This window comes from Maylandia zebra, linkage group LG12, assembly GCF_041146795.1.
Source record: "Maylandia zebra isolate NMK-2024a linkage group LG12, Mzebra_GT3a, whole genome shotgun sequence".
Lineage (NCBI taxonomy): Eukaryota > Metazoa > Chordata > Actinopteri > Cichliformes > Cichlidae > Maylandia > Maylandia zebra.
In genome coordinates this window covers 38,427,858-38,450,729 of record NC_135178.1, presented here as the reverse complement: position 1 = coordinate 38,450,729, position 22,872 = coordinate 38,427,858, and the positions used below count along the sequence as shown (strand labels likewise).

The window sequence follows — 22,872 nt, the reverse complement described above, 5'->3', positions numbered from 1 at the left end:
TAACCTCAGTTTGATCTGAATGAAGAAGCAGAAAGTTAGCGGCCATCCAGGTCTTTATGTCTTCAAGACATTCCTGCAGTTTAACTCATTGGTGTGTGTTATCTGGCTTCATGGACAGATAGAGCTGGGTGTCATCTGCATAGCAGTGTAAATGTATGCTATGTCTTCTAATGATGCTGCCTAAGGGAAGCATGTATACAGGGAGTGCAGAATTATTAGGCAAGTTGTATTTTTGAGGAATAATTTTATTATTGAACAACAACCATGTTCTCAATGAACCCAAAAAACTCATTAATATCAAAGCTGACTGTTTTTGGAAGTAGTTTTTAGTTTGTTTTTAGTTTTAGCTATTTTAGGGGGATATCTGTGTGTGCAGGTGACTACTACTGTGCATAATTATTAGGCAACTTAACAAAAAACAAATATATGCCCATTTCAATTATTGATTTTTACCAGTGACACCAATATAACATCTCCACATTCACAAATATACATTTCTGACATTCAAAAACAAAACAAAAACAAATCAGCGACCAATATAGCCACCTTTCTTTGCAAGGACACTCAAAAGCCTGCCATCCATGGATTCTGTCAGTGTTTTGATCTGTTCACCATCAACATTGCGTGCAGCAGCAACCACAGCCTCCCAGACACTGTTCAGAGAGGTGTACTGTTTTCCCTCCTTGTAAATCTCACATTTGATGATGGACCACAGGTTCTCAATGGGGTTCAGATCAGGTGAACAAGGAGGCCATGTCATTAGTTTTCCTTCTTTTATACCCTTTCTTGCCAGCCACGCTGTGGAGTACTTGGACGCGTGTGATGGAGCATTGTCCTGCATGAAAATCATGTTTTTCTTGAAGGATGCAGACTTCTTCCTGTACCACTGCTTGAAGAAGGTGTCTTCCAGAAACTGGCAGTAGGACTGGGAGTTGAGCTTGACTCCATCCTCAACCCGAAAAGGCCCCACAAGCTCATCTTTGATGATACCAGCCCAAACCAGTACTCCACCTCCACCTTGCTGGCGTCTGAGTGGGACTGGAGCTCTCTGCCCTTTACCAATCCAGCCACGGGCCCATCCATCTGGCCCATCAAGACTCACTCTCATTTCATCAGTCCATAAAACCTTAGAAAAACCAGTCTTGAGATATTTCTTGGCCCAGTCTTGACGTTTCAGCTTGTGTGTCTTGTTCAGTGGTGGTCGTCTTTCAGCCTTTCTTACCTTGGCCATGTCTCTGAGTATTGCACACCTTGTGCTTTTGGGCACTCCAGTGATGTTGCAGCTCTGAAATATGGCCAAACTGGTGGCAAGTGGCATCTTGGCAGCTGCACGCTTGACTTTTCTCAGTTCATGGGCAGTTATTTTGCACCTTGGTTTTTCCACACGCTTCTTGCGACCCTGTTGACTATTTTGAATGAAACGCTTGATTGGTCGATGATCACGCTTCAGAAGCTTTGCAATTTTGAGACTGCTGCATCCCTCTGCAAGATATCTCACTATTTTTGACTTTTCTGAGCCTGTCAAGTCCTTCTTTTGACCCATTTTGCCAAAGGAAAGGACGTTGCCTAATAATTATGCACACCTGATATAGGGTGTTGATGTCATTAGACCACACCCCTTCTCATTACAGAGATGCACATCACCTAATATGCTTAATTGGTAGTAAGCTTTCGAGCCTATACAGCTTGGAGTGAGACAACATGCATGAAGAGGATGATGTGGACAAAATACTCATTTGCCTAATAACTCTGCACTCCCTGTAATGTAAACAGAATTGGTCCTAGCACTGACACACACAAACACTTCCTGTTGCTTCTGACCCCCGACCCTGGACTCTACCTGTGAGTGTCTCGCTGAGGGACAGCGCTCGCCGCGAGTACTCCTCGCCACTGCTGCTGCTCGACATAGCAGACATCCTCTCCCCCCTCTCCCCCCCTGTCAGTCCCACTGACATCTGGGTAAGAAACGCCGGTTTGGTCACCATGGTGTTCCTGTCGTCTGCATTTCCCTGCGACCCCACCGAGCCGTCTGAGGGTGTGGCGTCGGCCTGCTGCTGCTGCTGTGGCTGCCGCGGTGATGTGGTGGTCATGTGATAGACGGGATTCTGGAAGGAGAGGGGGAGGAGCCCCGTCCTGCGCTGCCACTGACCATCGTCGAGGCCGTCGCCAGGGGAGGTGTCATGCAGGTCCACCAGAGACAAGCTGCGGCTCTCGTTGTTCAGCTCGGACCCCTCTCTCCGACCTCCATTGGTCATTTCAAACGCTGCCTCATTCTCATTGGACTCTGAGTAGGATGAGCTTGGTGCTGGAGAACCCTGCATGCCTGGAGAAAGTGACATCACAGGAAGAGTCAGGGGTGACAGAGTGGTGGAGAAATGGGAAAGTGGATAAAGAAGAGAGGTGAAAGGTCACCTGATGCAGGCTGTAGGCTCGACCCTTTAGTGACGAAAAACAAGTCTTTGTTCTCAGGAGTCGGCGAGGGGAGTCTGGTGAAATCCACCAATCTACACACACACACACACACACACACACACACACACACACACACACACACACACACACACACACACACACACACACACACAGAGATAACACGTCAGATATTTAAGCCATGCATCAGCCAGACTCTTCCTGCGCTGGCATGCACAGACAACTGTGAGCATGTGCAGAAGCTCCATGTGAGAGCCCTCTCTGTTCACCACTGGGGATGCTAATGCTAACAGGAAACACAGGATGCTAACCCTCCATCAAGTCCCATGCTGCCCTGCAGGCCAACAGAGGGATTACAGGTCGCCAGAGGTGGAGAAAGGGGCGGAGACAGGGGGGCTGGGGAGAGAGGGGGCGGAGACACTACACGTTGAGGCTCTGGGGAAGAAACAGATACGCCCCCTGCACTGGCCACACCCCCTGGATTGGCAAGCGCTGCCGATACGTCTCTGAGGATTCGAGGAAGAGGGCCGAGCTTCGACAGGCACGACTGGAGAAAACAGAGAGAGAGAGCAGTCAGGGAGTTACCTGGGCAGGCAGGTGAGTCATCTGCCAAGACAGGTGCATTACCTGGTCGAGCTCAGTCAGCAGGGTGTGCAGGCTGGACAGCTCACGGCCGAGGTCGATGTACCCGTCAAAGCCGGCGGTGTGGTTCAGCCCGTCGGGGTTCGAGATCTCCTGCAGGAAGCGCTGCATGCTGCTCCACTGCCGCTCCACAAAGTCATTCATGAACAGCATGTACTCCTCCTTAGTGCCGAACCTGCGCGACAGGTAAGACCGCCAGCGTCAGCAGGTCAGCATGCACGCACGCATACAGTTGGCAGGTAGCCGTGCACAGTGCAGGTACAAAGACTTCAAAGTAAAAGCTCTGCACTACTTCAGAACAGGCTTGGTACGTCACAATAAAAGCCCTGGGCTTCTTCCAGAATACTGGTCCTGAACTCCTTTCAGAACTAAAAGCCTTCCACTCCTTCACCATAAATACTCATCACTCCTTCAGAATAAAAGTCCTTTAAAAAAAGCCCTAAACTGCTTTCAAAATAAATTCTTTTTAAAATTCTTTGCTCCTTTAGAATAAAAGCCTTGGAGTCCTTTCAAAATAAAAACCTGTATTCCATCAAAATAAAAGGCCTACACCCCGTTAGAAAAAAGGCTGCTGTCCTTTCCAAATAAAAGCCCTGTATTGTTTCACAATAAAAGCCGTGGCGTACTTGCTGAAGTTGGCAAGGTTCTGAATCACTTTGGCGATCAGCGTCAGGGTTCTCGCTGTGCGTTCATCAGGGTATTCCTGCATCAGGTCGAATAGTGATGGCGACATCACGGCCGGACACAGGAAGCGCAAGAACAGCGAGGCGCTGATGAGGCGCTCGCTGATGTCTGGCCGTCCTCGGTTGCCGCATTCCTGCCGCCATGACCCAAACACCTCCTTCAGCTCCCGGGGGAAGACCCTGAGTGACAATCGGCAAGAGTCAGCGTGTGCCGGCCTGGAGCGTCAGTGGTGTGCGTGATCGTGTGTGCGTACCTGTATGAGTCAAGAATTTTGCAAAATGCCAGCTCGCAGCACATCCTCAGGTTGGCCTGATGCTCCGCGAGGTCAGAGGTCGCACAGCGAGACGGGTCCACCTCACAGTTCTCATCAGACTCGTACAGAGCTTTGATGAACTCACCTGGACACACACACACACACACACACACACACACACACACACACACACACACACACACACACACACACACACACACACACACACAGCTGATCAATAAATATCACAATAAGCACACTGGGGGGCGTGTGTGTGTGTGTGTGTGTGTGTGTGTGTGTGTGTGTGTGTGTACCAAGTGCATCCTGTAGGTATTTCTGTCCAATCAGCTTCAGGTATTCCTCAATGCTTTTGGTCGCCAATGTGTTCTCTCTAAAGATCAGCTGGTCGTTGTCACGGCAACGGTCCACCTCTGACATCATCAGGTCGGTCAGGAAGTCCTGCAGTGAGGGGTGAAAGGTCACTGGGCTGAAAGAAGAACAGGTGGTGGTGGCAGGCCAGGTGTAGAGTTCAGGTGTGGTGGGCGGGGTTACCTTGGCCTTGCCCGTGCTGTGCAGGATGTGCACGAGTGCAGCAGCGAGCTCCTCCTTCGCTCTCAGGCTGATTGAGGCCTCCAAGGTGGAGCAGAGCAGCAGGTAGTTGGAACTGATGTACTCCGCAAACTCTTTGTACTGCTCCATCGGCAGGATGACGATACTCTGGTAACGTGCTTTGACCCTCACTGTTGGCACAGACGACTTACCTGAAATCGGGTGGGACAGGTTAAGAGGGTGACACAAATGAGACACCTCAGCGCACGAGCCCGAGTGGATCTACATACCTCGGATTGTACTGGGCGTGCTCAGTGTGTACCACTTCTCCACCAGCTGTCTGCCAGTCACCGTGGCGACCGGGATGTTGACTAACCCGACGTAGCTGCTTTTGTCCTTCTTCCTCTTCCGGTCGGTGTCCTTGTACAGGTGCAGCGTGATGGAGGCGACAGGTGGGAGGCTGCTGAAATCGAAGCGCTCGCCCCAGAAGATGTTGTCAGTTTTCAGCTTACAGGACGTCCGAGCGTAGAGGCTATCGTCCAGACACAGCTCGCAGAAGTACCTGCAGTACATGTACTGTGATTAGTGGTCGGGTCGTGTGAAATGTCGTCCTCATGGATCGAAGGTGCAAACTGTAAAACTACACATAAACTAAGAATAAGTACAGCAGTACTGTGTTTGAATACAAATAAACAGATTCAGTAGTACACAGAATAAATAAATAAATACCTACAGTACTACAACTACTATCTGCAGCACACTTCAGCAATCTACAATATAAGTACTGCAATAGCTGTTTGCAGTAAAAGTACTCCATTATTATCTGCAGCACAAGTCCTGCAGTTATTATATGCAGTACAAGTACTATGATTACTGCAAGTGGTTTGAATCACAGTAATCTAATAGAAACATATTCATTTCGATTGCAGCAGTTTCCTGCTGCGTCAAGCAAAGTGCACGCCAGCGAGGGCGCGCGCACGCCGTGCTCATAGTACAACTGCTTTGAGTAAGTCATTTGTTTCATGTCTCTGTGGACCTCGGCAGGAGAGCTGTGCTGTGGAAATGTCACTAACTAAACAAAGTCAGAGATACGTGTTTGGAAATGACAGGAAGCTGGCGCATCTCGTACACGTACAGCAGCTGTAAAAATTGACTGCAGCACCCAGCGCGACACAGATGTTGGGTCCTTCGCTCTAGCTAGCGCCAGCACAGTGCGAGCCACGTCCACCTTTAGAAGGCGTAACATACATTTACACTGCTATGCAGATGACACCCAACTTTATGTGTCCACACACACTATCCGGTCGTTCAGTCTGACGTCACTGGGCCTAAACTCCGCTGCAGGTCCATATATCAAACGATCACTGTGGCATTACTGAGAGTTGAAAACTGTCTAAAGTCTTTCATCTTTAATAAAATGATCAGCGTTCTGCTCTACCAGGTGTAACAATTGAGTTTAACATCCAGGCATCCATGAAAACGGAATTTATGACATTTAACGGAGTTAGAAGTTAGCAGGGAGTTAGCTCGCTAGCTTCTATCTAAATACAATATAGCATGTCCTGACTGTGGGGTTTTGGAAACAAATGCAAACGTACAGCTCTGTTATCACTTCCAACATAAATGAAGACAGAAACTAAACAGCAGTGACGTTTGTAGGGTTACTGAAGTTGGGCTAGCTGGTATATAATGATGTGCTACGTGACCGCTAGCGACACAGCTATGTTAGCATAATATAAACAAGCTAACTTTTTTTCCACTCGATAAAAGTTAACGTGAGTGTTCTCGGTGGTCAGGAACAAATGTAATCGCATGGCAGGATGCTGTAAAAGGACCAAACTTCAGCCAGGAGAACAACTGAGATAATCCATCCACAATACGAGGTTAGTCATTCATATACTGCTGCATGGGCTGGGCTGTAGTTACATCGTAAGGTTTTAAAAACTGAGCTTAAATAAATGATTAGCGGTAATAAAAGCCGAGGGAGGTCAACAGGGATCACTGACTGTTTTAGGAGCTTTTTGAGATCAAATAGAAGAAAATACAAAACATTAAACATGTTAACAACACAAAAGCCATATTAAACGCAGACTACTTTAGGCCCGGAAGTAGGATTCGTCACGTCATCACTGAACAACCGGATTAGTTAAACTGCAGGAATGTCTGCGATACTCTAATTACTGCCGGTAGCACAAATGCTCTGATTACTACATGTAGTAGAAGTAATCTAGTTACTACCTGCACTAAACATAGTAGGATTACTGTTTGTGTTCTACTGTTTCCCTGCAGCTCACAGATGTAACTGTGATACTTGGAGCAGGTGGGCTGGTGCAGCGCCGCCTACCGTTTCTTGGCGGGCAGGTCTTTGGCCTCCACCACCCACACCGTCAGCACGTTCTCCAGCCGCCGGCTGTTGTCCTTGTTGGGGTGAACAGCACGTCGCAGGTTCTCCATCCATTTGTCTCTTTCTGCTGCTGAGCGACACGAGAAACACTTTGTTCCCGTCGAGGTTGTTACCTAGGAGACAGGCAACCACGGAGACACAAGAGGGCACCGATGTCAGCTGAGTGAAACCCTTGTGTCTTCCAACCAAACGCTGTCCCTCTGAGAGAGAAGCTTTGGATCGTTTTTGTGACCTGATTAACAAAACATGACAGAAAAATGTTTCCAACCATGAGAAAGTCCTGATGACGAGGGTTACAGTCAGAGCCATCTCGGATGATGACTCTGACCTCAACGTGTCCGATCAGGTAACATCTGTAGTTCCTGAAACTCTGTTTGCTGTTTGTGTGGATGAAATGCAGACGAGTCTCAGGGCCGCACGCAGCTCAACAAAGTCAGGCGTTCATCAGAGATAACACCGCCGAGGTTATCGGTTCTCTGTTAAGCCAGATTAGAGCTAGTGGTTTTATACAAAATGAGCACATTCCAATCAGAGACATTACCATTTGGTGATAAAGTCGCTAAACAATGTAAACATTTCTCTGTAAAATAATCTGAGAGGTGAAAGCAGCAGAAACTTTGCTTTGAAGATTTTCACTTTGAACTAAAGTGAATGATTTTGTTACTCAGCACGCTCAGTAAGGCGATGGCTGCACATCGGAGCTGTGAGACTTTAAACTTGATTTACAGCTCGATGAAGGAGACGTGGAAATCTGATGAAAATCATTGGTTGAACAGATGTTCTGTAATAATGTCACTTCCTCTGGTAGATTTGAAGGCGTTAAACGAGGCTGCGGTTATTCTGATAAACATTCTTTCAAAATAAAAGACATTTTGAAAGTTGAGATGAAAACCTGTAAAAAATAAATGAAAACAAGTTGGAAACTGATCCGTGTGAAACACAACAATGGATCTGATGGTGATCAGAAACCTCGATCACGAAGCTTCGTCATATTTGTGTTTTACAGTTGGGATTCTGCCCTGCCCTCTGCTGGAATTGTGAGGTAACGCAGGTCAATTCAATTCAGTTCAATGCAATTTTTTTTACACAGCGCCAAATCACAACAACATTCGCCTCAAGGCGCTTTATATTGTGAGGTAGACCCTACAATAATACATACAGAGAAAAACCCAACAATCATATGATCCCCTATGAGCAGCACTTTGGCGACAGTGGGAAGGAAAAACTCCCTTTTAACAGGAAGAAACCTCCAGCAGAACCAGGCTCAGGGAGGGGCGGGGCCATCTGCTGTGATTGGTTGGGGTGAGAGAAGGAAGACAGGATAAAGACATGCTGTGGAAGAGAGACAGAGGTTAATAACAGATATGATTCGGTGCAGAGAGGTCTGTTAATACATAGTGAGTGAGAAAGGTGACTGGAAAGGAAAAACTCAATGCATCATGGGAATCCCCGGCAGCCTACGTCTATTGCAGCATAACTAAGGGAGGATTCAGGGTCACCTGGTCCAGCCCTAACTATATGCTTTAGCAAAAAGGAAAGTTTGAAGCCTAATCTTGAAAGTAGAGATAGTGTCTGTCTCCTGAATCCAAACTGGAAGCTGGTTCCACAGAAGAGGGGCCTGAAAACTGAAGGCTCTCCCTCCCATTCTACTTTTAAATACTCTAGGAACAACAAGTAGGCCTGCAGAGCGAGAGCAAAGTGCTCTAATAGGGTGATATGGTACTACAAGGTCATTAAGATAAGATGGGGCCTGATTATTTAAGACCTTGTATGTGAGGAGCAGGATTTTGAATTCTGGATTTAACAGGAAGCCAAAACAGGAGAAATCTGCTCTCTCTTTCTAGTCCCTGTCAGGACTCTTGCTGCAGCATTTTGGATCAGCTGAAGGCTTTTCAGGGAGTTTCTAGGACTTCCTGATAATAATGAATTACAGTCGTCCAGCCTGGAAGTAATAAATGCATGAACTAGTTTTTCAGCGTCACTCTGAGACAGGATATTTCTAACTTTAGAGATGTTGCACAAATGGAAGAAAGCAGTCTTACATATTTGTTTAATATGTGCATTGAAGGACATGTCCTGGTCAAAAATGACTCCAAGGTTCCTCACAGAGTTACTGGAAGCCAAGGTAATGCCATCCAGAGTAAGAATCTGCTTAGATACCATATTTCTAAGATTTTCAGGGCCGAGTACAATACCCTCAGTTTGATCTGAATGAAGAAGCAGAAAGTTAGCGGCCACCCAGGTCTTTATGTCTTTAAGACATTCCTGCAGTTTAACTCATTGGTGTGTGTTATCTGGCTTCATGGACAGATAGAGCTGGGTGTCATCTGCATAGCAGTGTAAATGTATGCTATGTCTTCTAATGATGCTGCCTAAGGGAAGCATGTATAATGTAAACAGAATTGGTCCTAGCACTGAACCCTGTGGAACTCCATAATTAACCTCAGTGTGTGAAGAGGACTCTCCATTTACATGCACAAACTGGAGTCTATTAGATAGATATGATACAAACCACTGCAGCACAGTACCTGTAATACCTACAGCATGTTCTAATCGCTCTAATAGGATATTATGGTCGACAGTATCGAACGCTGCACTGAGGTCTAGCAGGACAAGCACAGAGATGAGTCCACTGTCAGAGGCCATAAGAAGATCATTTGTAACCTTCACTAAAGCTGTTTCTGTGCTGTGATGAGCTCTGAAACCTGACTGAAACTCTTCAAATAAGCCTCTGCAGATGATCTGTTAGCTGTTTGACAACTACTCTTTCAAGGATGTTTGATATAAAGGAAGGTTGGAGATTGGCCTATAATTAGCTAAGACTGCTGGGTCTAGAGATGCTTTTTGAGTAAAGGTTTAACTACAGCCAGCTTGAAGGCCTGTGGTACATAGCTGATCATTAGAGATAGGTTGATCACATTTAAGATCGAAGAATTAATTACTGGCAGGACTTCTTTGAGCAGTTTTGTAGGAATGGGGTCTAAAAGACAGGTTGATGGTTTGGAGGAAGTAATTATTGAAGTTAACTCAGAAAGATCAGTTGGAGAAAAAGAGTCTAACTTAACATCAATGGTACTAAGAGTAACTGTAGATAATATTACATCTGTGGGATGATTACTGGTAATTTTTTCTCTAATGATAAAAATTTTATTTGTGAAGAAGTTCATGAAGTCATTACTAGTTAACGTTAAAGGGATGGTTGGCTCAACAGAGCTCTGACCTTTTGTCAGCCTGGCTACAGAGCTGAAGAGAAACCTGGGGTTGTTCTTATTTTCTTCAATCAGTGATGAATAGTAAGATGTTCTGGCTTTGCAGAGGGCTTTCTTATAAAGCAGCAAACTATTTCTCCAGGCTAAATGATGATCCTCTAAATTTGTGACACGCCATTTCCTCTCCAGATTACGAGTCATCTGCTTTAGGCTACGTGTTTGAGAATTATACCACGGAGTCAGGTACTTTTGATTAGAGACCTTAGTGTTCACAGGAGCTACAGTATCCAGAGTCGTACGCAGTGAGGAGGTGAAATTATTAACAAGATAATCGACCTCTGTTGGAGCAGCGTTCAGATAGCTGCTCTGCTCTGTGTTGGTACAGGGCATTGAAGATGATAACAGTGGGTGGATTATATTCTTAAACTTAGTTACAGTGCTTTCAGAAAGACATCTACTTTGATAAAGTCTACTCTCCACCGCTGTGTAATCAATTATTGTAAATGTAAATGTTATCAGGAAATGATCAGACAGCAGAGGGTTTTCAGGAAACACTGTTAAATGTTCAGTTTCTATGCCATATGTTAAAACAAGATCTAGAGTGTGATTAAAGTGGTGGGTGGGTTCTTTTACATTTTGAGAGAAGCCAATTGAGTCTAATAACAGATTAAATGCCATGTTGAGGCTGTCATTTTTAGCATCTACATGGATGTTAAAATCACCCACAATAATTATTTTATCTGAGCTCAGAACTAAATTAGATAAAAAGTCTGAGAAATCAGACAAACTCTGTGTAAGGCCCAGGTGGACGATAGATGATAACAAGTAAGACTGGTTTCTGAGTTTTACAGCTGGGGTGGACGAGGCTAAGCATCAGGCTTTCAAATGAATTAAAAGTCTGTCTGGGTCTTTGGTTGATTAATAGGCTGGTGTAATAGGCAGGCACAGAGCAGTATGTAAATGATTGTGTTGGGACACCTCGGTTTTGGGAGTGCTGCAGTTTGTGTGTGTTGTTTGCGTCACCTCGAAGCAGTAGTCCTGTCCCAGCAGGGATGAGTGAACCGGCTTAATAATCACTGATTGGTCCATCCTGAGCTCGAGAGACGATACACAGCCAGTGCTTAGCAACGACTCCTGGCTACCGCAACGCAGCCGACGCATCACACACCTGAAACAAACATACACAGTGTGATTACTAACAGGACAGGAAGACGCACTCATCGAGTTTCCAGAGGCATGGATCCCAAACCTGGATTGTCAGAGAAGTCTAGGACGTCTCCTGGACGTCTCCAGGGACACAAAGAAGGTGATCTACACTGAAAAATGAACATGAGATTTGACTTGGATCTGACAACAGAGACCGAGTGATGCAGCGAGTGTGATCAGGTTCACCTGGAGCTGTAGAGCAAGGTGGAGCTGAAACAACTGTCGGGCTGAAGCTCAGGAGGTCAAGGAGAACCTAATCAGGACCTCTGATTGGTTCAGCACAAGCCAATCAGTTTGATACTTTTCAAGACATTTGAGGTGTCATAAAGTAAAGTTACATTTAATAAAAGAAGGCGGTTCTGAAGTATTACAGTGTGACGCGGCGTTAGAAACAAATGTACGAGCCAGTGATGGAGTAAAAGCTCAGGATTCATATTCAGCCAGAGTCATTTCATCTGCTTCCAAACTTTGCTGCAGCACATGTGATTACACGTACAGATGTCATGCTGGGCTTGGTGCTTCCTGTTGCATCGTGAGATGATGCTCCTCATTGGCACACCTGGACTTCATGTCTGACGCTCTGAAATGGGTCTGAGGTGCTGCCCCTCAGAAGAAAGTGGCATTTTAGGGAAGGGTTTTTCAGGTAGAGGATGCAGGCTGAGTATGAATATGGATTATTCTGAGCTGTGAATCATGCACAGCTGCTCTCGTAAAGCCCGAGAATTAAAACAAAGGGCACCTCTGGGAAAGATCCCGTTGCGGTGCCTCGATGCTCCACCAGCCTCTGAGGCCACGTTCATCACTGAGCGAGGAGACCTCTGCATGTCTCCACCACACAGGCCTCCATTCGTTACATAACTCACTCCTCCACGGAGCTGTTAACAAGCAGAAACCCAGCTTCCTGTCCTCCGGACCGAACACAACCACAGCAGCTCTGACGGAGTGCGCAGGGAGGCAGCCACCACACGCCGACCTGATTAACTCCGATGCAGAAAACAAAGCTGATCTCGGCTTCTCCACAACATTTATTTATTTATCATGTGCAAATGTGTCACAGTTCAGGGAGAGGCTGCAGAGCTTACAGAGTCAGTGTGAACGGACACGGTCACAGTCTGATCACTGACAGACGTAAACACGACAACAGGAAGTACGAACGATGACCAGCAGCCGACTGTCCGATGGACAGCCCTCCTCTCACCTCAAACACCCCATCCAGTAGTTTTGGTGTATTTGGACACTGAGAGCCAAATGCACTCGTCCACACACCTGCAGTTCCTCTGCCATGCAGCAGAGGCAGCAGTGAGTCAGTCCCTACAAACTGCCATGTTGAAATAAACATGTTTACAGCTTGATACTCAAGCTTCCTCCTTCATAACACGTGCACAGGAAAGCATGTTGTTATAACTCAAACGTTTTAGTCTGCAATGTTAGGGGCGTGGCCTTTTTGACAATAATATGGCTGCTGTGAGGTTACTGTACTAACAGACCATTCATGAAGGCTGTGCAATTTGATTTGATGTCACTCTTGCTAAATGATTCTGCTAGCATTAGCATTAGCACCTCTGGAAACATGAACATGGAGGCATCACTAACCAGTGAATGACATCATGGCAATGCTGTGATTTGGTACGTTGAACTGAAACTGTGTGACGATATTTCCATCACAGCGTCCGATCCACTGCACGCCACCTCCCCAGAACCCTCCCCCTGCTTCCCGCTCCTCTCAGACTGTGACTGGACCTTCTCTTCCATGACAACCATCACTTTTTATCCAATGAGACCTGAATAACACCTGGGCTCATTTCCTCACTCCTAACAAATCACAGCAGAGTCTCCCCCTGCTGGACTGCAGGTTTAAGGCACCGTGGCCTGTCGGTGTCTGAGGTGGACAGGTCAACACTAAGCAGTGATGATGATTGGCTTCCTGTTAAATCCAGAATTCAAAATCCTGCTCCTCACATACAAGGTCTTAAATAATCAGGCCCCATCTTATCTTAATGACCTTGTAGTACCATATCACCCTATTAGAGCACTTCGCTCTCGCTCTGCAGGCCTACTTGTTGTTCCTAGAGTATTTAAAAGTAGAATGGGAGGCAGAGCCTTCAGTTTTCAGGCCCCTCTTCTGTGGAACCAGCTTCCAGTTTGGATTCAGGAGACAGACACTATCTCTACTTTCAAGATCAGGCTTCAAACTTTCCTTTTTGCTAAAGCATATAGTTAGGGCTGGACCAGGTGACCCTGAATCCTCCCTTAGTTATGCTGCAATAGACGTAGGCTGCCGGGGATTCCCATGATGCATTGAGTTTTTCCTTTCCAGTCACCTTTCTCACTCACTATGTATTAACAGACCTCTCTGCATTGAATCATATCTGTTATTAACCTCTGTCTCTCTTCCACAGCATGTCTTTATCCTGTCTTCCTTCTCTCACCCCAACCAATCACAGCAGATGGCCCCGCCCCTCCCTGAGCCTGGTTCTGTCGGAGGTTTCTTCCTGTTAAAAGGGAGTTTTTCCTTCCCACTGTCGCCACAGTGCTTTCTCATATGGGGTCATATGATTGTTGGGCTTTTCTCTGTATGTATTATTGTAGGGTCTACCTCACAAAAAAGCATCTTGAGGCGACTGTTGTTGTGATTTGGCGCTGTGTAAATAAAATTGAATTGAACTGATGATAAACAAGATGATGATGACCCTCTTTAGCTTTTTATACACACACAGCAGGACGGGTGTGTTGCTCGGTTAGCTCGTCATCTTGTCTTAACAAGCTGGTTATATGGCTAATGCTGCATGTCTGTGTGTGTCTGTGTGTAACCTTGCTATGCTGTGTGCTACACACAGGAACACAGCATAGCACGCTAGCTATGTGCAGATTGCAGCCATGCTAACGCACACACAGAAACGAATCATGCATGGAAATGCAAATCAGGTGGAAGACGGCAGCATGCACGCACCTCCCCAACACACACACACACACACACACACACACACACACACACACACACACACAAAGCAAAAATCCACTGCAGCACATTTTTCTGATCGGAGGACAAAGAGGATCAAAGACACTCACCGAGCATCCTGCTGAGGAGGAGGAGGAGACAGCTATAAATTCATGGCCTCCTTCAGCAGCGAGCAGGAGGAAGAGGAGGAGGAAGATGGAGAAGCTGCTGATGCTGTGTGGATGAACCTGTCTGTCTGTCTGTGTGTGTTTGCTGTTTCTGATGCTTCACAGCTTCAGCCCTCCCTCCCCTTCCTCACTCTCTCTCTCTCTGTCTGTCTCTATGTGACTCACCCCCCTTGTCTGTCAGCTCTTGCCCCTCCCCTGCAGTGAGGCTGCCCTACTTCCTCCCTCTCTGCTCCTCTTTATCCTCCTTGTCTCCTCTGCTGGCCTGTCAGGGGTGCCCCCCCCCAGCAGCGCACATGTACGATACGTGTTGATGTGTTAAACAGGCTGCGGTTACACGCGTGTTATTGCAGCCGCTCTGAGCTTCTTCTTCTCTGGTCCTGTACGCACACACTTCCTGTCTGCAGCAGAAAGTGGAATTTTCCATTTGGTGTCATCGAGGCAGGAATCAAACGCCGCATCTCTCCCCGGTTTTATATCAACACCAACCTCCACACGCAGCCGCTCAGACGCTGCTGCATACGCTCGCACCCAGCTTTAACTCAGGCGTTCATAAAAGTTTGGTTTTAATACTTCACGAACATGTTTACACACAATCCCCAAAGGCACTGGACTGTCACCTGCCTGAAAGGTGAAGCCTGTTCCCTCATCATTCCAGGACTAATGAAGCTGATAACAGATAACAGAGCTGATATAACCGTTAACTGTAAGCACGACATGAAAGATGTCAGTGAAGGAGGCCATCACTAGGCTGATAATACAAGAATAAAATAATCAGAGAGCAGAAACAACAATGAGAGCAGTGAGCAGCTCAGAAGAGTGGATGATGACAGATTTATTAAAATGATTGGAAACATAAGCCAGGTCAGGAACATGGCAGGAGCATCGCTGGGAAGCTGTAGACCAAGAGACAGAGAGTTTACAACAAGGTGCAAACCTCTAGGTGCACTCAGGAAGAACACACTGTAATACATCTAACAAAGGCTTGATGCACACTCGGTCATCCAGGTAGGTACATCCCAAAGGTTGATTCTGTTCACCTGGACGTTTTCAGTGGGAGAAACGTTTCATCATCATCAGGTGACTCCTTCAGACTCAGCTGACTAAACCTCATAAACAGTATATCTGCACAATGACTGAAGCTAGCATGTTGTCACTGCTCAGTGACAAAAACACTTGAGCCCCTGAAATGAGACCCAGGAAGTAGCTACAGGAAGAGGGTGATAGACTGTCTGAAGCAGTTAGAACAAGACAAGGCTATCGACCAGACCTCATACCAGAGCCACACCAAGTCTGTATGGTTTACTGAAGATACATAAACAGGGTGCACCTTTAAGACCGATTGTCTGCATGATCAACTAGGTCACCTATAACATCTCCAAGCTTCTGGCTTCGATCCTCAACCCGTTGGTAGGCAGCTCTGAACACCACATCCAGAACATCCTGGATTTTGTTGAGAAGGTGAGAGATGTCATTATGGAGGCAGATGAAACCATGGTCTCGTACGACATTACATCTCTCTTCACCATCCCAGTCACGGAAGCGTTGGAGGTAGTTCGTAAGAGACTACAGGATGACACCAACCTCAGCAACAGGACCACTCTCAGCATCCACCAAGTGTGTTTGAACTGTGTCTTCATTCCACCTACTTCACATACAAGGCTCAGTTCTACAGGCAGAAACATGGGTGTGCCATGAGCTCCCCAGTTTCACCCATCGTGTTACTGTAAGGTGACCTTGAGGGTCTGAAAGGCACCTATAAATAAAATGTATTATTACTATTATTATTATCGTGGCCAATTTGTACATGGAAGAAGTGGAAAAGAGGGCTTTGCTATCCTACCCTGGAACACCACCAAGCCATTGGTTCAGGTATGTGGATGACACCTGGGTGAAAATCAAATCTCAGGACGTACCACATTACCACATTAACTCGGTGGACCGACACATCAAATTCACCAGGGAGGATGTGAACAGTGGCAGGTTAGCCTTCTTAGACTGTGAGATTTCCATCAGTAATGGGGGACATCTAAAAGCTGACGTGTACCGTAAACCTTCACATATGGATCAGTATTTAAGGTTTGACTCTCATCATCCACTGGAGCACAAACTGGGTGTCATCAGGACGCTACAACACAGAGCGAACACCATCCCCACTGACACAGCAGCCAGGGAGGCAGAAGAACATCAAGAAGGCCCTGAGTAAATGTGGTTATCCCAGCTGGACTTTTGTCAAAGCTGGGAAGGCTCCTAAAGAAAGCTCCAGCTGATCCAGGAGAGAAGGACAACCGCTGCCCAAGCGAAAACCTGTAGTGATCCCGTACATGTCAGGAGCAGTTGAGACGCATTTTATCTAAACACCGCGTCTCTGTGGCTTTTAAACCCCAAACACGCTGCGCCAAAAACTGGTCCACCCCAAGGATCGGGTCGCCCGACACAAACAGAGTAACATAGTGTACGCTGGTAAGTGCAGGAGGATTGGCAGGATTTATACATCGGGGAAACCAAACAACCTCTGACTACAACACAGAAGAGCCACCTCGTCAGGCCAGGACTCTGCAGTCTATCTACACCTACAGGCCAGTGGCATCTAAAGATGTGTTTGTGCACATGAAGTTGAGAGAAAGTTGTATGATGGAGAGAAAAGATGATGGTCTAAAGCATCCATTTGTCTAACATGATGGCGGCAGCATCATGGCGTGGGCATGTCCGGCTGCAAGGAAGCTGCTCTTTGGTGGTTACTGATGACAGCGCTGTGCTCTGTGGGTACGGAGCCAAAGCAAACTGCAAAAAACCCAACAAATGAGATACTCTTAAAGTCAGTCAGCTGATCTCAGGTCAGCTGACCAGATTTTCAGGGATTTAATACAAACTACAGTGACCTGCAGAGCATCTCAAGGAGGAACCAGCATGTGGTCCATGGGTACCTGATACAGTCACTGGCAGCAGAGGATTTTCATCCAAGTATTAAATGCAATCTTCTTATATAAAACCTAGAATAGAGGACTGTGTCTGATTGCCGAGTTAGTAATAAGGTTGGATTGTTAAAACTTTCGTGAACTGCAGCAGCATCATGAATTTTCACCGTAGGTTCCTTTGAGCCGTGAAGTTAGGGACAGTTACAGATTTGGGGGCTCGTCCAGGATACGAGCCTCATCATGCTGCACATCGAGTTTTGGGGATTTGGTACTCTGTGTCCTTACTGGCACTCCACAAGAGGAAATTTCAAAGCATACAGGATTTCACTTGGGAACAAACTGTAGTGTATTACTGCAATGAAACAGCTCAGATTAAATCTTGACAAACTCAGAGACCTGAGCGCTGCCGCACCATGCTGAATACTCAGGTGGTCATAAACTGACAGCGTCATGGAACGGCTGTGTGCAGGCAGGAAAAGGACCCAAAATGCAGACTCAACTGAGGCAAAACTTAAACTCAAAATGGCAGCTTTTATTGCTGAACAGAAATCTCAACAAAACCTAAACTGGGAAGAATCTAACAAAACACACACATGAAGACGCAGGGAGAAACACACAGCATGAGGGAGATCCCGACACAGAGAAACACAGGGCTTAAATACACTGGGAAATAACGAGGGGAATGAGACACAGAAGGGGAGCACAGGTGGGAGAAACAGACACAACGACAGCCAAGGGAAGCGAAACACATTCACGTAGGACACAAACCTTCAAAGTAAAACAGGAAATGTAACACAGAAACGCAGACTTCACTAGGGGATACAGCTGACAGGGGAGACAGAGCAACTAAGAAACACAGAGACCAACATAAAGGAGGCACAGAGGGCAGCTACTAAATACTCAGAAAACTACGACACTACACTCTATAGAATAAACCGGGGCAACAAAGAAGAAACTCAACACTGGGTCAGGAGACCCAGGATCCTGACAGACAGAGACCTGTGGTCTTCACTTTTATAGCACGCTGTAAATTATAGCAGGTTTACTCACAACACAGAGGATCAGTCATATGACATTAAACTGACAGGCTGTACTTGTACAACAAAGTAAGTGACCCCAGTGGAATTCTGGGTAACTGACTGTTACCTAGTGTCAGCTGCATTGATCTGCCCGGTCTGTAAGCTGCTGTGACGAGACAGTTTGGGCTGAGATCGAGTCCGACGCAGCGACTGCTTCAACCTGCGAGACAGAAAACCCTGAAGAAGAAATCGGGTGAAGCCGTATTAGCTGCTGTGATCAATGAGCGATGTTAAATTCACAGATATTCGATGGAGTTTGGTGTGGAGATAAATCCCACCAGCAGGTGGGGTCAGTCAGTTAATCTACAGCTGACAGCAGCTCAACTCCTGTTGCCATGGAAACAACAGGCTGATCTCAGCAGGCGAGAGAGAGAGAGAGAGAGTGTGTGTGTGTGAGGGAGAGAGAGCTCACCGTCACTCTGGCGGTGGGTGTGTCGGTAGTGGAGGCACTGGGCATGCTCTGTCTGCGCACCCCCATCTCTGAAACAGACAGAATGCATCATGGGAGCATTTGTAGTTTTTATCATCAATCAGCTGCCACGTTCTGCTGTTGCCATGGTAACTACCAGCGGTGAAGGAGAATTGTTGTTTTTTTAATTAAATTGTTTGATTAAATAAGTTTGATCAAACCTTTCATGTGATTTTAGTTGAACTTAAGTTAATTTATATTGTTTTTACATTTAAAATAACTTCATTTTGTTGTTGCGCAACATCTCTAAAGTTAGAAATATCCTGTCTCAGAGTGACGCTGAAAAACTAGTTCATGCATTTATTACTTCCAGGCTGGACGACTGTAATTCATTATTATCAGGAAGTCCTAAAAACTCCCTGAAAAGCCTTCAGCTGATCCAAAATGCTTCAGCAAGAGTCCTGACAGGGACTAGAAAGAGAGAGCAGATTTCTCCTGTTTTGGCTTCCTGTTAAATCCAGAATTCAAAATCCTGCTCCTCACATACAAGGTCTTAAATAATCAGGCCCCATCTTATCTTAATGACCTTGTAGTACCATATCACCCTATTAGAGCACTTCGTTCTCGCTCTGCAGGCCTACTTGTTGTTCCTAGAGTATTTAAAAGTAGAATGGGAGGCAGAGCCTTCAGTTTTCAGGCCCCTCTTCTGTGGAACCAGCTTCCAGTTTGGATTCAGGAGACAGACACTATCTCTACTTTCAAGATTAGGCTTCAAACTTTCCTTTTTGCTAAAGCATATAGTTAGGGCTGGACCAGGTGACCCTGAATCCTCCCTTAGTTATGCTGCAATAGATGTAGGCTGCCGGGGATTCCCATGATGCACTGGGTGTTTCTGCTTCACTCACTATGTATTAACAGACCTCTCTGCACTGAATCCTATCTGTTATTAACCTCTGTCTCTCTTCCACAGCATGTCTTTATCCTGTCTTCCTTCTCTAACTCCAACCGGTCGCAGCAGATGGCCCCGCCCCTCCCTGAGCCTGGTTCTGTCGGAGGTTTCTTCCTGTTAAAAGGGAGTTTTTCCTTCCCACTGTCGCCAAAGTGCTGCTCATAGGGGGTCATATGATTGTTGGGTTTTTCTCTGTATCTATCTTTGTAGGGTCTACCTCACAATATAAAGCGCCTTGAGGCGACTGCTGTTGTGATTTGGTGCTGTGTAAATAAAACTGAATTTTGATTTTTTAATTTTATTATATGCTTTGATTTAGTTTTGTTTAGTTAAATATTTAATTTTATTTTCCTGTTTGTACCCATTTGTGTCCCAACTTGACTGAACCTTTATGTGTTTATATTTAAATTATAAAACAGAAATGATTCAAAAAGAGAAACCAATAAATAAAAAGTATTTCTCTTGTTTGATTTCTTTATTTGTGGACAGCTGCATGTTCTGTGTAGTTATTTTAAATTCAGTTCAAAATAAACATGAAACCAATTAAAAACTTCTACATAAATCTGTTTTAATATATTTGAATGTGAGTTTGTTTTTTTCAGCAGAGAGTAAAATCCTCCAATCACAGAGCACAAATTCTTTGTTCTGTTGATAAAAGTTACTGATGAGAGTTACTGATTAACTGTTTGATGGTCTGGGTTTTATTAAATCTGATCAGTTTTTCTGATGAAAGCCAATTCAGAATAATTAACTGTGGTTTGCATGTCCTCCCCGTGTTTGCGTGGGTTCTCTCCGGGTACTCCGGCTTCCTCCCACCGTCCAAAGACATGCAGCTTGTGGGGATAGGTTAATTGAATAATCCAAATTGCCACTAGGTATGAATGTGCGAGTGAATGGTTGTCTGTCCCTGTGTGTTGGCCCTGCGACAGACTGGCGACCTGTCCAGGGTGTACCCTGCCTCTCGCCCTATGACAGCTGGGATAGGCTCCAGCGCCCCCCGCGACCCTGAAAAGGACAAGCGGAAGCGAATGGATGGATGGATGGATGGATTAAATCTGTACGAGAAAATTAATTTATGAATTCATTCCTTAATTCTTTTATTTGTTTAGACATAAGTAACATTTTTAGTTCATAGTTTTGTGTGAAAATAAAAACAGTATTTATAAATCAGTCATTCCATCGTGATGGAAATTTCTTCATGTGTTGATCACATGTTTTACTAATATCACTTTTGTTTCATTTAGTTATAAACATATAGGATAGCATCATAAATGTGGTTTATCACAGTGAGTGGGACAAGGGGGGTGGAGGGTGTGTGGATAGATAGTGGGGGCCCCCCTGCTGATCTCAGGGAGAAGGCAGGTGACATAGTCGCCATTCTCTTTGCGGGAATGTCTTTGTCACTGTGTTCGTATATAAGTAGTTGCATGTGGTCACATGTGTAGCAAAGATACAGCTCAGTAAACATGAAGAACAAGAACTGAGTTTAGTACTTTTCTCTGGATCCTGTATGCGATTAATGATTCAGAAATGGTTTTTTAAATAAAATTATTAAATAAAGAGTACTTTAGTATTGTCTTAATGAATAAAATAATTAAAGATCGAATTTAACGTAAAACAATTTTTCAATTTGTTCGTGTTTAAGCTCAAAGTCAGGAGTATCCACACCCACAGACAGTCGTTCCACCTCCTATTAATCCTGTCTTACAGAAACTGCACAGCAGGAGGCACTATGAGCTTGTCCTCACTGACCAATAGAGAAGTTAGCAAAATGATTACTTGTTTTCATAAACTCAACTCAGTAATGTACAGCACCAGCAAGTAAAGCGTTTCATGAATTAATAATTAATGATAAACTATACAATAAATGGTGGTCCCACTGCTCCTTTTCTATACAGTTACCTTTTCCTGTTAGCTACTAGATTTGCTATCGTATTTACTATTAAATTTACTATTAAATTTGCTAATGGATTAGCTTTTCCATCTACCCTTTCTGTGGCTATTTTAGTCCTTGGAGAAAAACCAATCCAGTTAAGCATGCAGTGCAACGTAAGCAGCTGTCTGATTGATTAGCGACACATAGGCTAGCTACGTGTTGCTGTTTGCTGTGAACGACTTTTCCAAGGAGATGTTTTAAAGTGTTTGTGCTGCTGCTTGGATATTAAGCCTTGCCTATCACTCTCTGAAAATGTACGGCGTGGACAAATGATGCATACAAAGAGAAACGGCAGTGAAATGGAGACCTGTGACTAGATACAGGTGGACTTAGCCTGACCTGATATAACACGTTGGAGGTAACATGGCTAACGCTAGCATCCCTGCATGTAGCCCCATCCTTGTAGGCTCATGCTAGCTTATGAATGTATGCATGTTATGAATGTAGTTAGTGGTTACTTAGCATGTATTTAGTGTATAGTGTTGTGTGGTTAAAGGTTAGTTAGTGTGTAGTTAGTGTGTAGTGTTGTGTAGTTCGTGATTAGTTAGCGTGTAGTTAAAGGTTAGCGTGTAGTTAGTGTGTAGTGTTGTGTAGTTAGTGGTTAGTTAGTGCGTAGTGTACTCATTGTTCTGTCTCGTGTGTCAGTGACGGCACTGCTGAATGTCACTGTAGCTGTTAAGAAGAGTCCAGTTTGAATGTTTGTAATAAACAGAGTGTGAAGCTTAAATTAAACTGTTATTTTTAACCAACCTGTCTCATGCTGTGCAGCTTTCCAACCCACTTACTGGGCTTCATGCTTGGGCTAAAGCCAAGAAAACCTGCAGACTGTATTTATAGGAAATATGTTTTGATTTCCATGCCACCCTAAGAAGAATTCTCTAGACCCGCCCCTGGAACCAGCACCAAGGTGTGGGAGCAATGGCTCTAACCTGGAGCCGTTCCAACAGATGCTCTCTGTAGACACAGTCGCATCACCCTGCACGTTTCACTGCACGACTAGTTTGGTTTTTTTCTACAAGAGCTTAAAGTGTCGCAGAAAGGCTGAATGCACAAGCTAATCCCATAACTGGAAAAGCTTTGG

General features: G+C 45.4%; 1 protein-coding gene across 1 annotated transcript in view; it reads right to left on the bottom strand.

The window, feature by feature from the left end:
- dab2ipa (DAB2 interacting protein a) overlaps positions 1-22,872 on the bottom strand; it is a 35,996-nt gene that overhangs the window by 4,263 nt on the left and 8,861 nt on the right. The window contains exons 5-17 of the mRNA XM_014410153.3: positions 18,910-18,977; positions 18,565-18,674; positions 11,195-11,339; positions 6,903-7,075; positions 4,849-5,120; positions 4,562-4,770; positions 4,324-4,468; positions 4,010-4,154; positions 3,699-3,935; positions 3,058-3,247; positions 2,742-2,977; positions 2,413-2,504; positions 1,841-2,323 (exon numbers count right to left, since the gene is read on the bottom strand). Coding sequence (XP_014265639.1) covers positions 1,841-2,323; positions 2,413-2,504; positions 2,742-2,977; positions 3,058-3,247; positions 3,699-3,935; positions 4,010-4,154; positions 4,324-4,468; positions 4,562-4,770; positions 4,849-5,120; positions 6,903-7,075; positions 11,195-11,339; positions 18,565-18,674; positions 18,910-18,977 — 2,505 coding nt within the window. The remainder of the gene's footprint in view (positions 1-1,840; positions 2,324-2,412; positions 2,505-2,741; positions 2,978-3,057; positions 3,248-3,698; positions 3,936-4,009; positions 4,155-4,323; positions 4,469-4,561; positions 4,771-4,848; positions 5,121-6,902; positions 7,076-11,194; positions 11,340-18,564; positions 18,675-18,909; positions 18,978-22,872) is intronic.